At 40.3% G+C, this 14,423-nt stretch overlaps 1 protein-coding gene across 1 annotated transcript in view; it reads left to right on the forward strand.

Annotated features, from left to right (window-relative positions):
• The window catches only part of LOC132825310 (transmembrane channel-like protein 7), a 104,508-nt gene extending 91,484 nt beyond the window's left edge, over nt 1-13,024 (forward strand). The window contains exons 15-17 of the mRNA XM_060840417.1: nt 3,215-3,293; nt 8,667-8,794; nt 9,171-13,024. Coding sequence (XP_060696400.1) covers nt 3,215-3,293; nt 8,667-8,762 — 175 coding nt within the window. The 3' untranslated portion in view covers nt 8,763-8,794; nt 9,171-13,024. The remainder of the gene's footprint in view (nt 1-3,214; nt 3,294-8,666; nt 8,795-9,170) is intronic.
• The last annotated feature ends 1,399 nt before the right edge of the window (nt 13,025-14,423 follow it).

Here is a 14,423-nt window from a genome sequence, read left to right on the forward strand (position 1 = left end):
TTGGTCAACATGGACAAGTTGGACTGATGGGTCTGTTTCCATGCTGTGTGACTCTGACTATGACTTCATAAATGACTTGAATATTGGAATACAACATAAAATTTTAAACTTTTTCTGATGGTAAAGGATTCTGGGTAATCCAAGATGGAGAACATGAAAAATTTCTGGCTGCAACAGCTGCTCCTTTTTTGAGGTATTTTAGCTGCTGGAGGTGATTTCCTTGAATTCCAGGAGCAGCAATTACCATTTTATATGCTGTTGCATTGTTTTTGAACTTTGGAAAAAGATAAGTCAAAACAAAAGCAGTTTTAAAAGGGAGAAGAACAGACAAAGAAAGCACATGGTGAGGTTGGTACAGGAGAGAAAGAAACTGACACTGCCTTTGCTGCTTGAATTCATGTATTGCTGGACATCGGTGTGCTTTTCACACAGAGGGTGGCGTGTGTATGGAATGAGCTGCCAGAGGAAGTGGTGGAGGCTGGTACAATTGCAACATTTAAGATGCATTTAGATGAGTATATGAATAGGAAGAGTTTGGAGGGATATGGGCTGGGTGCTGGCAGGTGGGACTAGATTGGGTTAGGATATCTGGTTGGCATGGACGGGTTGGACAGAAGGGTCTGTTTCCATGCTGTACATCTCTATGACTATATGAAATGTTGTGGTGTTGCTGATAGTGAGGATACCAACCAGTTAAAAGAGGACATGGGTAGGATAGCAGAATGGCCAGGAAAGTGACAGATGGAATTTAATACAGAGAAGTTTGAGATAATGCAGCTTGGCAGAAGAGATAGGAAGAGGCAATTATAGACTTCATGACAGTTCTAAAGAGAGTAGGGACAGAAGGACTAAGGGCTTCATGCACTTAGATCTTTGAAGGTTGCAGGTCATATTGAGAAAGTAGCTAGAGTCAAGTGTGTGGTGTTGGAAATGCACAGCAGGTCAGGCAGCATCCGAGGATCAGGAAAATGCTTATTCCTAATGAAGGGTTGTGCCTGAAATGTAGATTTTCTTGCTGCTCAGATGCTGCCTGACTTGCTGTGCTCTTCCTCTTGACTCTAATCTCTAACATCTGCAATGCTAACTTTTCCCTGAGAAAGTAGCTAGCAGAGCATATGGGATCTTGGGCTTCATAAGGAGATTATGCTGAACATTTTTAAAGCTATGCTTAGGCTACAACTAGAGGATAGTGTTCAATTCTTGTCACTACACTTTAGAATGAGTGTAAGTATCCTAGAGACAGGTTAGAGGAGATTTACCAGATTAGTTCTAGGCTTGAGGCTTTTTTTAGTTTACAAGGTTTAAGTTGGAAAGGCTGGGTTGCTGACGGTCAAGGAAAGGAGGTTGCTGGGCCATGTAGTTAGAGATCACCAAACATTTTAACATGTTCAGGTAGACAGGGGAAGGCTGTTCACATTAACATGATGGTAAGCTGCAGGCAGAGATTTAAATCACAGACAAGACGTTTGAGGGGGATTTGAGATAAGAACCTTTTACACAATGGCTGGTAGTGGTCTAGAACTTGCTGGCTACATAATGGCAGAGATTAAAACCTCTTCTTTGCGCAATATGCTGACCATTGTTCTGAATTCTCCAGCTGTATCTCCCACCCACTCTGGAAGGAATTTTAAAAAACAGTGTTCAAAACAAATGATGTAAACTTTATCCCAGGCAAAAGAGAAAAATAATTGAAAACAAAAGTGTAGTTTTGAACAGCGCGCACAAAATCTGTAAAGAATGTACACAAATCAGAAGAGAGTTTCTGACAGCTTAATTGATCAGTATCCTTTGCATAATATTATGAGCATCGTAAGTAGCCTGCTCCTATATTCCCTTTCAAGTTAACAAAACAGGAGGATCATATTGTTTGCGAATGTATCCTTAAGGAATAGTATCACCAATTATAAAGAATAAATTATTAGTTATGAGCTTTGTGCCAACTATAATAACTTGAAATTTTAACTTCCAGAGGTGCAAGTATACCTAACTTAATCCTTACTCCATTATCAACAACAAAAAAAGCAATTGCTTTGTGTGGAGCCACAGAAAATGGGGGAGATACTAAATGAATATTTTGCATCAGTATTTACTGTAGTAAAGGATATGGAAGATACAGACTGTAGGGAATTAGTTGGTGACATCTTGCAAAATGTCCAGATTACAGAGGAAGAAGTGCTGGATGTTTTGAAATGGTTAAAGGTGGATAAATCCCCAGGACCTGATCAGGTGTACCTGAGAACTCTGTGGGAAGCTAGAGAAGTGATTGCTGGGCCACTTGCTGAGATATTTGTATCATCGATAATCACAGGTGAAGTGCCAGAAGACTGCAGGTTGGCTAATGTGGTGCCACTGTTTAAGAAGGGCGGTAAAGACAAGCCAGGGAACTATAGACCAGTGAGCCTGACCTCGGTGATGGGCAAGTTGTTGGAGGGAATCCTGAGGGACAGGATGTACATGTATTTGGAAAGGCAAGGACTGATTCAGGATAGTCAACATGGCTTTGTGCGTGGGAAACCATGTCTCACAAACTTGATTGAGTTTTTTGAAGAAGTAACAAAGAAGATTGATGAGGGCAGAGCAGTAGATGTGATCTATATGGTCTTCAGTAAGGCGTTCGCCAAGGATGTGGTGGAGGCTGGTACAATTGCAACATTTAAGAGGCATTTGGATGGATGTATGAATCAGAAGGGTTTGGAGGGATATGGGCCGAGTGCTGGCAGGTGGGACTAGATTGTGTTGAGATATCTAGTTGGCATGGACGGGTTGGACCGAAGGGTCTGTTTCCGTGCTGTACATCTCTGTGACTCTATGACTCTAAACCGAGCAGGTCTTGCAGCATCAGGGCAGGGAAAGCAAGAGGATGTTTTGGGTCCAGTGACCCGTCTTCAGAACTGTTCTACTCTTCTCACTCCATTAAAATAAGGAAAGGCAAGTAAGCCACATATCTTTTGAAAGTATACATATAGATTTCCTTTCAGTCATAACTTGCATTTAAAAAGCATTATATCATCATTATATGTAATATAATGCATTGCTGAGCATTTTAATGGCCTACTTAAAACCACAACAAATAAGCAAAACTCGAATGGCAAGCAATGAAGTGATATGGTCTGAAAATGCTGTATCACTGTGGGCTAGGGACAGGGGTTCGGGCACAATCTGTACTCCTTTTCTATACTGAAGTGAATACATCATTCAATTTTCATTCTTTCAGCCTTATCCTTTTCTATCTGGTTGCGTTGGCTGGAGCACATAAACGAGTTGTTGATCAGTTAAGGGAACAACTGGCTATGGTAAGTGAGTTGGATTCCATAATAATTATCTCAATTTTCAACAATATTCATCTGATTAATTACCAGTTTAGCAGATGGTCCATAGCTTTTGATAGTATGTATATGATGCATTGTAAAGTTTAGGAGTTTCTTTAAAGTCGTTTTTTAAAATACAGTTCCTTTTCACAGATGTGGTATTGTGAATTTGCCTAGGGATTTACTATGTGACGATGCAAAGAACACGATAAGAATTTAAACCACCCTTCCCAGTGAGAATAGTACATGAGTGGTAAAATTTAAGAACGTTTCCTGCCTGCCCCGTTCCCAGCCTTTGTCATTTCCATGGATGATGCCTCAAACTATTGATGAAACATCAGCTACTGATGAGACAGCCAGGGACTTGCTTCACATTCAGACATCATAGTGTGGTGTTTTGCAGTACACTGTCTGCTTTACCTTGGGAATACCAGACAGTCTGCAAGCCAAAGGCTGATCTATGGTGGAGACAAGGTAAATTTACAAAATTGGCTTCTTTTAGAGCTCAGTGTAGGTCAAGAGGAACAGGAGTATTCTCCATTAGGCCTTGCAAGGACCCTAGGGCTTCTCCTCAGCCATGTCCTTCAGAGTTCTCCTCCTAAAGATTCCGGAGACTATTCTCAGGGGTCCTTTTTGACCTCCTTTTGGTAAATTCCCACACCTGTCAACCTGACTAGGTAATGGAAATTGCTGGAAAAAGCTCAGCAGCATCTGTGAAGAGGAATCAGAGTTAACGTTTTGGGTCCGGTGACCTCCGATTACAACAAGATCTGGACCAGATGGATCTTTGGGCTGAGAAGTGGCAGATGGAGTTTAATTCAGATAAATGTGAGGTGCTGCATTTTGGAAAAGCAAATCTTAGCAGGACTTAGACACTTAATGGTAAGGTCCTGGGGAGTGTTGCTAAACAAAGAGACCTTGGAGTGCAGGTTCATAGCTCCTTGAAAGTGGAGTCGTAGGTGGATAGGATAGTGAAGAAGACATTTGGTATGCTTTCCCTTATTGGTCAGGGTATTGAGTACTGGAGTAGGAAGGTCATATTGTAGCTGTACAAAACATTGGTTAGGCCACTGTTGGAACAGTGCGTGCAATTCTGGTCTCCTTCCTATCGGAAAGACGTTGTGAAACTTGAAAGGGTTCATAAAAGATTTACAAGGATGTTGCCAGTGTTGGAGGATTTGAGCTACAGGGAAAGGCTGAACAGGCTGGGGCTGTTTTCCCTGAAGCGTCGGAGGTTGAGGGTGACCTTATAGAGGTTTACAAAATTATGAGGGGCATGGATAGGATAATTAGGTAAAGTCTTTTCCCTGGGGTTGGAGAGTCCAGAACTAGAGGACATAGGTTTAGGGTGAGAGGGGAAAGATATAAAAGAGACCTAAGGAGCAACCTTTTCACGCAGAGGGTGGTACATGTATGGAATGAGCTGCCAGAGAAAGTGGTGAAGGCTGGTACAATTGCAACATTTAAGAGGCATTTGGATGGGTATATGAATCGGAAGGGTTTAGAGGGATATGGGCCGGGTGCTGGCAGGTGGGACTAGATTGGGTTGGGATACATGGACGGGGTGGACCAAAGTGCCTCTTTCCATGCTGTACATCTCTATGACTCTATGACCCTTCCTAAGGGATCTAGCTGGATACCAGATGGAACTCCAGAAATTTCTCCTTAAATGTGGCTTTGTTGTTAGTGCCTTCACATCCCCAAAATCTGTCATGCCTATTACCGGGCATACTGTTCCACACAAGTGCCAGGCAATGACCATCTCCAACCAGAGAGAATCTAACCATCACTCCTGGACAGTTAGTGGCTGAATCTACCATTGTCAACATCATGGGGTTTACCATTGACCAAGAACTGAACTAGTCATATAAATACTGTGGTTACAAGAGCAGATCAGTGGCAAGAGCTTCTGTGGTGAACAACTCATCTGCCACCCCAAAATCTGTCCACCATCTACAAGGCAGAGATCAGAAGTATGATCAAATATTCCCACTTGGGTGCAGCTCCAACAACACTGAAAACACCATCCGGGACAAAGCAGCCTGCTTGATTGGCACCACATCCACAAACATTCGCTTTCTCCACCACCGACACTCAGTAGTGGTAGTATCGATCATCTACTGCAGAAATTCACCAAACCTCCTTTGACAGAATCTACCAAATCCGCAACCACTACCATCCTGACAGATAAGAATAGAAAATACGTGGAAATATCACCACCTACAAATTCCCACTTAAGCCAATAACTATTTGGCTAAGTCAAAAGAGATTCTTTAATTATTTAAAAGAAAAAGAATAAGTAGGAGAGACTAAGACTCCTCAAGGATCAAAGTGGGCGTGTATGTGTGGAACTGCAGGTGAGGTCTTCAATATTTCACTTCTGTGTATACCATGGAGAAAGACATGAAGATTTTGGGAAGTTAGTTGTGATACCATGGGGACAGTCCATATCACAGTAGAGGAGATGTTGGACGTATTAGAATGTATGATGATTAGATTCGATTAGATTACTTACAGTATGGAAACAGGCCCTTCGGCCCAACAAGACCATACCGACCCTCTGAAGAGCAACCCACCCAGACCCATTCCCCTACGTTTACCCCTTCACCTAACATTATGGGCAATTTAACATGGCCAATTCATATTTTTGGACTGTGGGAGGAAACCAGAGGAAACCCACGCAGACACAGGGAAAATGTGCAAACTCCACACAGTTGCCTGAGGCAGGAAATGAACCCGGGTTTCTGGCACCTGTGAGGCAGCAGTGCTAACCACTGTACCACCGTGGTGGATTAATCTCCTGGTCCTGACCAGATATATCCAAGAACCCTGCAAGAGGCTAGAGAAGAAATTGCGGGGGTCTTGGCTGATACTTTTGCATCATCATTAGCCACGGATGTGGGCCTGGAAGACTGAAGGATAATAAATATTGTGTCATTATTCAAGAAGGGCTGCAAATAAAAGTCTGAGAATTATAGACCAGTCAGCCTAACATCTGTGATAGATAAATTACTTGAGAGGATTCTGAGAGATAAGATATTTGGAAAGACCGGGTTAAGTTAGGAGTAGGAGAAAGTGAGGACTGCAGATGCTGGAGATCAAAGCTGAAAATATGTTGCTGGAAAAGCGCAGCAGGTCAGACAGCATCCAGGGCACATGCCCAAAACGTCAACTCTCCTGCTCCTTGGATGCTGCCTGACCTGCTGCGCTTTTCCAGCAACACTTTTTCAGCTTGGATTAGGAGTAGTCAGCATGACTTTATGCAGGGGAGATCATGCCTCACAAATTTGTTAGAGTTCTTTAATGAAGGTTGATGAGAATGTAGTCACTGGGGATTGCATAGTTAGGGGGACAGATAGGAGGTTCTGTGGGAACGAGAATGATTCATGTGTGTTGCCTCCCAGTTACCAGGGTTCGTGATGTCTTGGATCGTGTTTTCAGGATCCTTAAGGGGGAGGGGGAGCAGCCCCAAGTCATGGTCCAAATAGGTAACAATGACATAAGTAGGAAAAGGGATGGGGATTTAAAGAAGAAATTCAGGGAGCTAGGATGGAAGCTTAGAGCTAGAACATACAGAGTTGTTATCTCTGGTTTGTTGCCCGTGCTACGTGCTAGCGAGGCAAGGAATGGAGAGAGAGAGAGGAGTTGAACATGTAGCTACAGGAATGGTACTGGAGGGAGGGTTTCAGATATCTGGGTAACTGGGGCTGGTTCTGGTGTAGGTGGGTACTCTACAAACAGGATGGTTTTCACCTAAACAAGAAGGGCACCAATATCCTGGGAGGAAGTTTGCTAATGCTGTTTGATAGGGTTTAAACTAATTCAGCACAGGGATGGGAGCATAATTTGTAGCTCCAGTGTCCAGGAGGTTGAGAGTAGTGAGGTCAGTAATAAGGTTTCAATGTCGCAAGAGTGCACCAGCAAGCAGGAAGGTGGTTTCAAGTCTGTCTATTTCAACACCAGGAGCATCCAGAAGAAGGTGGGTAAACCTGCAGCATGGGTTGGTACCAGGGACTTTGATGTTTTTGGCCATTTTGAAGACTTGGATAGAGCAGGGACAGGAATGGTTGATGCAGGTTCTGGCATTTAGATGTTTCAATAAGAACAGGGAAGGTGGTAAAAGAGGGGGAGGATGTGGCATTGTTAGCCAAGGGTAGTATTACGGTGTCAGAATGGACATTTGAAAGCTTGTCTACTGAGGTAGTATGAGCTGAGGTTAGAAACAGGAAAGGAGGGGTCACCCTGTTGGGACTTTTCTTTAGACCTCCAAATAGTTTCAGAGATGTGCAGAAAAGGATTGCAAAGATGATTCTGGATAGGAGTGAGAGTAACAGGGTAGTTGTTATAGGGGACTTTAACTTCCCAAATATTGACTGGAAATGCTATAGTTCGAGTACTTTAGATGGATCAATTTTTGTCCAATGTGTGCAGGAGGGTTTCCTGGCACAGTATGTAGACAGGCCAACAAGGGCTAGGCCACATTGGGTTTGGTACTGGGTAATGAACCAGGCAAGGTGTTGTATTTGGAGGTAGGTGAGCACTTTGGTGGTAGTGACCACAATTCGGTTATGTTTACTTAACGATGGAAAGGGATAGATATATACTGCAGGGCAAGAGTTATAGCTAGGGGAAAGGCAATTACAATGCAATTAGACAAGATTTAGGATGCATAGGATGGGGAACGAAACTGCAGGAGATGGACTCAAGTGAAATGTGGAGCTTATTCAAGGAACAACTACAGCCTGTCTTGATAAGTATGTACCGGTCAGGCAGGGAAGAAGTGGTGGAGCGAGGGAGCAGTAGTTTATAAGGAAATTGAATTTCTTGTCAGGAGGAAGGAGGTGATTTGTGTTAGGATGAGATGTGAAGGCTCAGTTAGGGCACTTGAGAGTTACAGGTTACCCAGAAAAGACCTAAGCAGAGAGCTAAGATGAGCCAGGAAGGGACATGAGAAGTTGTTGGATCGAGGAAAATCTTAAAACTTTCTATAGGTTGTCAGGAATAAAAGAACGATGAGAGTAAGGTTAGGGTGTACAGGTTGTGTTGGAGACTTTACATTGGTTTGAGTGGAAACTCAACCACGTAAAAACCTGTTGCATGTTGCATGGAAACTCAACCATAATGATCAACATCATTTATAACTAACACCCAGCTGACCACATAATGATTACTTATAATGAGATGCTAACAACTTAGTAGCAAGACAATGGAATGTTTTGATTTTACATTTATTGAATATAGAATAATTAGCTGCATATATCAAGGCAGCGTTTGTTGTTTGAATACTCAGTTCTCCAAATTATTTTCAAATGGATAACTCACAGAATATCTACTTACAGTTGTGACTATTCTTTGCAGCAAAGCCGTGACAAACAGTATCTTATCAAAAAACTGACAAGAGATTCGCTCCTTTTGAAGAAGAGGTCCACCACATCAACCATTCAGGAAAACTGAAGGGAGACCATTTCCAAGGCAGTATTACCTCGGTAAGAGACCTATGCTGTCTGTTGTGATAACCCTCTATTTCAAGATTTTTTTCTTGCATTGCACATTTTTATTGAAAATCCTTCCTGAATGTTTTGTTGCTGATCAAAGTAAATGATCACTTGGAAATATTTTTGGAGGTATTTCTCATGAAATTTCTGAAATTGTACCTTTGCTGTATTAAAAACCATATTGTAATTGTGTTGCATGGAAACTTTTATGGGCACAAGATCTTGCAAATATTCATTTTTTGTAAATCATTTGGGAAACCTTTTTTCAATAAAATAGCGTATTTCTGATCTACTTCTGTCTCTTCTTGTACTTCTCACTGTTAATTCCTATTTATTAACATGATGCATTTAATATTTGTCTATGTAGGAGTGGAAGCATGTCTTAATACTGTGAAAGAAACACAATATTTGCCATCCGGATGCATCATTACAAACTGCTGTCCAGTTCCACAACATCGAAGACAGAAACAAAACCAGAAAGTGCTGGAGAAACACAGCATGTCTGGCAGCATCGGTGGAGAGAGAAACAGACTTAGCATTTTGAATACACCTTCTTCAAAACTGTCATACAGTTACCGTTTTGAGTCCAGTATGACAGTTTCAAAGAAGAATTATGCTGAACTTGAAATGTTAAGTCTGATTCTCTCTCCACAGATGCTACCAGACATGCTGGGGTTCTCCAGCACTTGTCTCAGATTTGCAGCATCTGCAGGATTTGTCTTTAAGTTGTGTACCAACCAGTGTGGTGTTGACAGCTTTGCTGCAGAACTTCTAATGATTGTTCATTTGAATGTAATGTCTCCTTTCCTGTGTCATAGTTTTTTCAGATTCCACTTGTTTGTGAAATTTATTTTAATGCTACTACATAGTAGACAACTGGTAGAAATTTTACAATCCCACATCCACATTAGGGATATTTGAACTTGAGCACCCTTAGTGAAACCTTGTTGTTGCAAGCATAACTAGTATTGCACTTAGCACCCAATCTAAATCACAATCAATATAACCTAATCTGCAATTACTTGCTACTCACATCAATCCTATCAACTTTATAGATCTATCTGTGCCTTTAGTAAATTATCTAGATGTCCTTACAGTTTCTGTTTAAAATCAGTAAGCAAAACCAGCTGTCAAACTACTCTGTTTACAGCACACTGTAGCTGGATAATTTCGCTCAACAGCCTTGGTTTCTAAAAAAATAGCAATTAAGGGAATGTTTGCCACAATTTTGTAAATATTTACCATGTACTTCTTGCATTTTCATTGTCTACTCTAACCTCAACAAACAATCAGGAGAACCTTCATTACCTACATTAGTAACATCCTTGTAAAACAAACTGAGTTATGAAGAGGTGTCCATTTATCCATCAATTTAATTAGTATATCCTATTTTAGATTGATAGAATCTTGTTCTAGGTTCAAGATTGCTTATAGTTTGTACTTGTGGTGTCCTCTTGTTTCCTTTAATATAGTTCCCATCACAGTTTGTTGCTAACATGTGTTATTGTGAATTAGCATGTTCTCCAACTCAAAGGTACCAACAGTCCAGGAAATCTGCTGGTAGCTTGCTAGAAAATGTTGCTGTGTTACCACCACAGACCATTATTTACACGCTATTCAACCAGCAAATTCAAGATTGCTCAGCGAGTTCCAAATCTCCAGAATTTGCTGATCAATTAATGCAACTTTTCAGAAATAGCATCTTACTCTTTGATATTCTGTTTGTTTTTAAATGATACAAACCTAGCAAGTTTTGAATGAAATGCCACCTAAGGGCAAGATGCTATTTGTGCATAGATAGTGGTGTTAATTAGCAGGAAGACAAATCTGCTCTTTATGATGTGACTTTTATAACACTAACAGATGTTAATGTAATGGTACATCAATATCAGAAATGAATCAATTTGAAGTGTTCAGGCTCATTAATGCGTGCAACCAATTGTTGAAAGTTTTTTTAAACTTTATTTTCTTTCCATTTCTTGTTCTAGTAATCATCTTAATCTCATAATTTATTCTCTGTTCTATTTCTTTAGAACATTTAACTCTTACTTACAAGCCTTCTCTCTTTTCAATGCTGTTTCTTCCTTGTTCCTAAAATCTCATTGGATCACTAGTGTTGGTCTCACTAAGATGTCTGAGGGCCTCACTGCTCCATTATCAGATTGCAGCAAGTCATAGTGTGAAAATGTTTTAATCTAGGAAACGTCTTAACTGTTGACTCATGCCTCAAACTTCCCCACTCCAGTGAAATATATCCCATCACATCAGGTTTCAATACAAATCAAAAATAATTGAAGAAAAAAAAATGACAAAAAATGTTGTCTAATACTGTGTACTTCTGAAATGGAGCAGAAAATGCCCTAAGTAAACAATATTTAAACCTTAACTGATGTGAGAATATTTTCACTTAACAATTGCACTTGTTGCCCAAGAGGGGCACATCACTTTCACCGAATAATGCAAAATATTCCATTGATGCTGTTGTCAAAACTGTGTGTTTATACTGCAATATTTGTGAAGACTATCAAATCATTTTGATATAAATGCTAAATTTTACTATAAAAAATTTGTGGTTCTCTCTATAATTCCACAAACAGTGAATTGTCAAATAATTGTTTGGTATTCAGAACTTTAATATTGCTAGAAAGAAGAGACAATTTGATGAAACTTTTTGCTTTATTTGCTTCTTTAATTGGTATTCTTGTGAAATGTCCTGATGAGTTCAAGACAAAACGCCTTGACAAAATGTGTTTTTTCAGCGATAATGAACTTTGTCAATGACAGAAAATAAAATTGGAGCAACAACGGTTACACTTGTATTGGTCAACTTGGGTGCTTTAGCAGAAAACTAAGAAAAGTCTCCAGTTCTATTATTAATCTGAGTAGGAGTTTAAAGAACAGATTGCATCAGAAGCTCTGGATTAACATGCTCACATTTGGGATTTTCTTTTTAGCTTTAGGAAGTGAATTTTGATTCCATTCTCTCCAACTGATCTTTTGACTAATGCTTTCTTAACACAACCACATACTCATAGACTAAATATTTTAGTTCACAATATATCCATCTGTAATAAACATGGGGCCAAATCTTCATACAGCATTTGAACTGCTGTGTCTGAAACTGATCAGTCATAAAACTGTGCATTTCCCTGGTTATATCTTAAATATCGATGAGTACAAAAGCCCTGTCAGAGATCTGTGATAAGGGCCTGCAGAAAATATCCCCCATCACCCCCTCCTCCCAACTTTCTATGCCACCGGGATCTGTGAATGATGACTGAAGGTGTATAGGGGGGTGGGTTGACATGTGAGGTACTTAGGTGGTTCTGAGAGTAGTTAGAGTGGGTTAGTAGGGCCTGTTGGGTTTAGGGTTGACCAGGTTAGGTCAGAAAGGTAATCATGTCTAGTTGGATCACAGTCATGTTGAATTGTCATTGGTAGTCAGCTTGCAGCTAGCCTTGCCAGGTTATGAAGGATAGCATGGTTAGGAAGGGTTGTTAGGTTGGTGGAGGCCAAGATGTGTCAGTGTGGGTCACACTTGGATAGTTGAGTAGAGGGTTTGTCAGGAGGTGTCAACATGAGTAATTGGGGAAGGAAGGGAATCAGTTCTGAAGTTACTGAGGAGTGAGACTAGTTCTTGATGTTTAATATTTCCTGGGTTACTGTTCAGATTGGGACCATGGGTCTGTTTGAAGTCAGTGACTCTTAATCTGAATTTTTTTTCTAAAGGCTCCCAGGATGACTTTTAAACCTTCTGCAGTCTGAATATTGAAAGAGTCCTGACGTATATCTTGGATTGCTCGTCTGATCTCAAATGTTCTGGAGTGGGGAGACTGTTTGGGTCATATTATATATGTTTGCTTACAAGATTTGTAAAATTATTAACTTTTTATCTACTAACTGCATTATTTCATATTATATCTTCAGTATAACAGCTTCTCCAGAAAACTTACTCTGTCAAAGAATGCTGCTATTATTATCGCAGTACTGTCTTATTGAATTATGTTTTGTTGCTTCATTTTTGGGTATTTATTTACAAAGTTTCTTTAGGACACATATTTATGAGTTTTCATAGCTTCAGGTGGAGTAATGGATTATTAACAAATGCATATTGCAAGTTATTGCATGAAATGTTCCTCAAGTGTTTCTATTTCAAGTGTATGCATACAAATATGTATATATGTCTGTAAAAATATTAAATAATTAACTTTGCACAAATAACTTTTTCAAACAATTTATCGTAATATGAAGTTTGATTATCCTATTCTGAAAATTGCTTACATTAAACCAAATATTTCAAAGTAATCAAAAAGGTAGAAAATCTTGCAGGACCAGTAACAATGTTGATATAATCTTTATTCTGAATTTGGAATGTAATTACACCAACATTTCTCACAAAGTATTCTTAAGTAAACACTCTACTTCCAGATTTTTAGTTCTGTTACTTTATGTCCAAAAAAAAGCTTTCTATATTTTACGAAGATATCGAGGGGCAAAATGGTGCAAAATAAACCTTCCCAGTTAAGGACAGGCAAAACAATAATTAAACGGACATGTGGAAAAGGTGATGGTGCGGCAGTGGTAGCAAAATCATTATGGAAAATAATGTTATTGTTCCTCATAACAGAGTACTTGTCATACTCAACCAGTCCACATCTGCAAAATTCAAACTACACATCTGCAATTGTCATCATCTACTGAACAAACCTGACTGCTAGAAATCTACACGAACAACCAATGTACGACCAGCATTCGAGCTTACAATGTGGCTCATTTACTGGAACTGAGATATGCAGATACTCATCCTCTGTAAGCAAAAGGAATATGTTGAAATTTTCCACCTTTATTGAATTACCCTTAAGCTTATGTATATGAATTGGAATAGCAGTAGGCCACACAATCCCATGGAGAAAGTGAGGACTGCAGATGCTGGAGATCAGAGCTGAAAAATGTGTTGCTGGAAAAGCACAGCAGGTCAGGCAGCATCCAAGGAGCAGGAAAGTTGACGTTTCAGGCATAAGCCCTTCTTCAGGAATGAGGAGGGTGTGCCAAGCGGGCTAAGATAAAAGGTAGGGAGGAGGGACTTGGGGGAGGGGCGTTGGGAATGCAATAGGTAGAAGGAGGTTAAGGTGAGGGTGATAGGCTGGAGAGGGGGTGGGGGCGGAGAGGTCGGGAAGAAGATTGCAGGTTAGGAGGGCGGTGCTGAGTCTGAGGGTTGGGACTGAGATAAGGTGGGGGAGGGGAAATGAGGAAGCTGGAGAAATCTGCGCTTTTCCAGCAACACATTTTTCAGCACACAATCCCAAGGGCTTGTTCTGTCATTCAGTCAGATCGTTTGTGATCTGATTATACTGCATTCTTGAGAAATCCCGATAATCTTTCACCTCTTGCTTATTAAGAATTTATCTAATCTTGCCACAAAAATATTCAACGTTTCTCCCACTGATGTTTGAGGAAGTGTTCCAACAAGCCATGGCCCTCTTGAGAAAACAAAAGCATCTGACCTGCCTTATTATTTATTGTTATTGAAAAAAGGAGTGCTAAATGTTTTACATTGAACTTGTATGTCCCTTTTTGATCTTTGAGTTAATGACACTAAGCTACTCAACAGTTAAATTGT

The sequence above is a fragment of the Hemiscyllium ocellatum genome, chromosome 20 (assembly GCF_020745735.1).
Source record: "Hemiscyllium ocellatum isolate sHemOce1 chromosome 20, sHemOce1.pat.X.cur, whole genome shotgun sequence".
Classification (NCBI taxonomy): Eukaryota; Metazoa; Chordata; class Chondrichthyes; order Orectolobiformes; family Hemiscylliidae; genus Hemiscyllium; species Hemiscyllium ocellatum.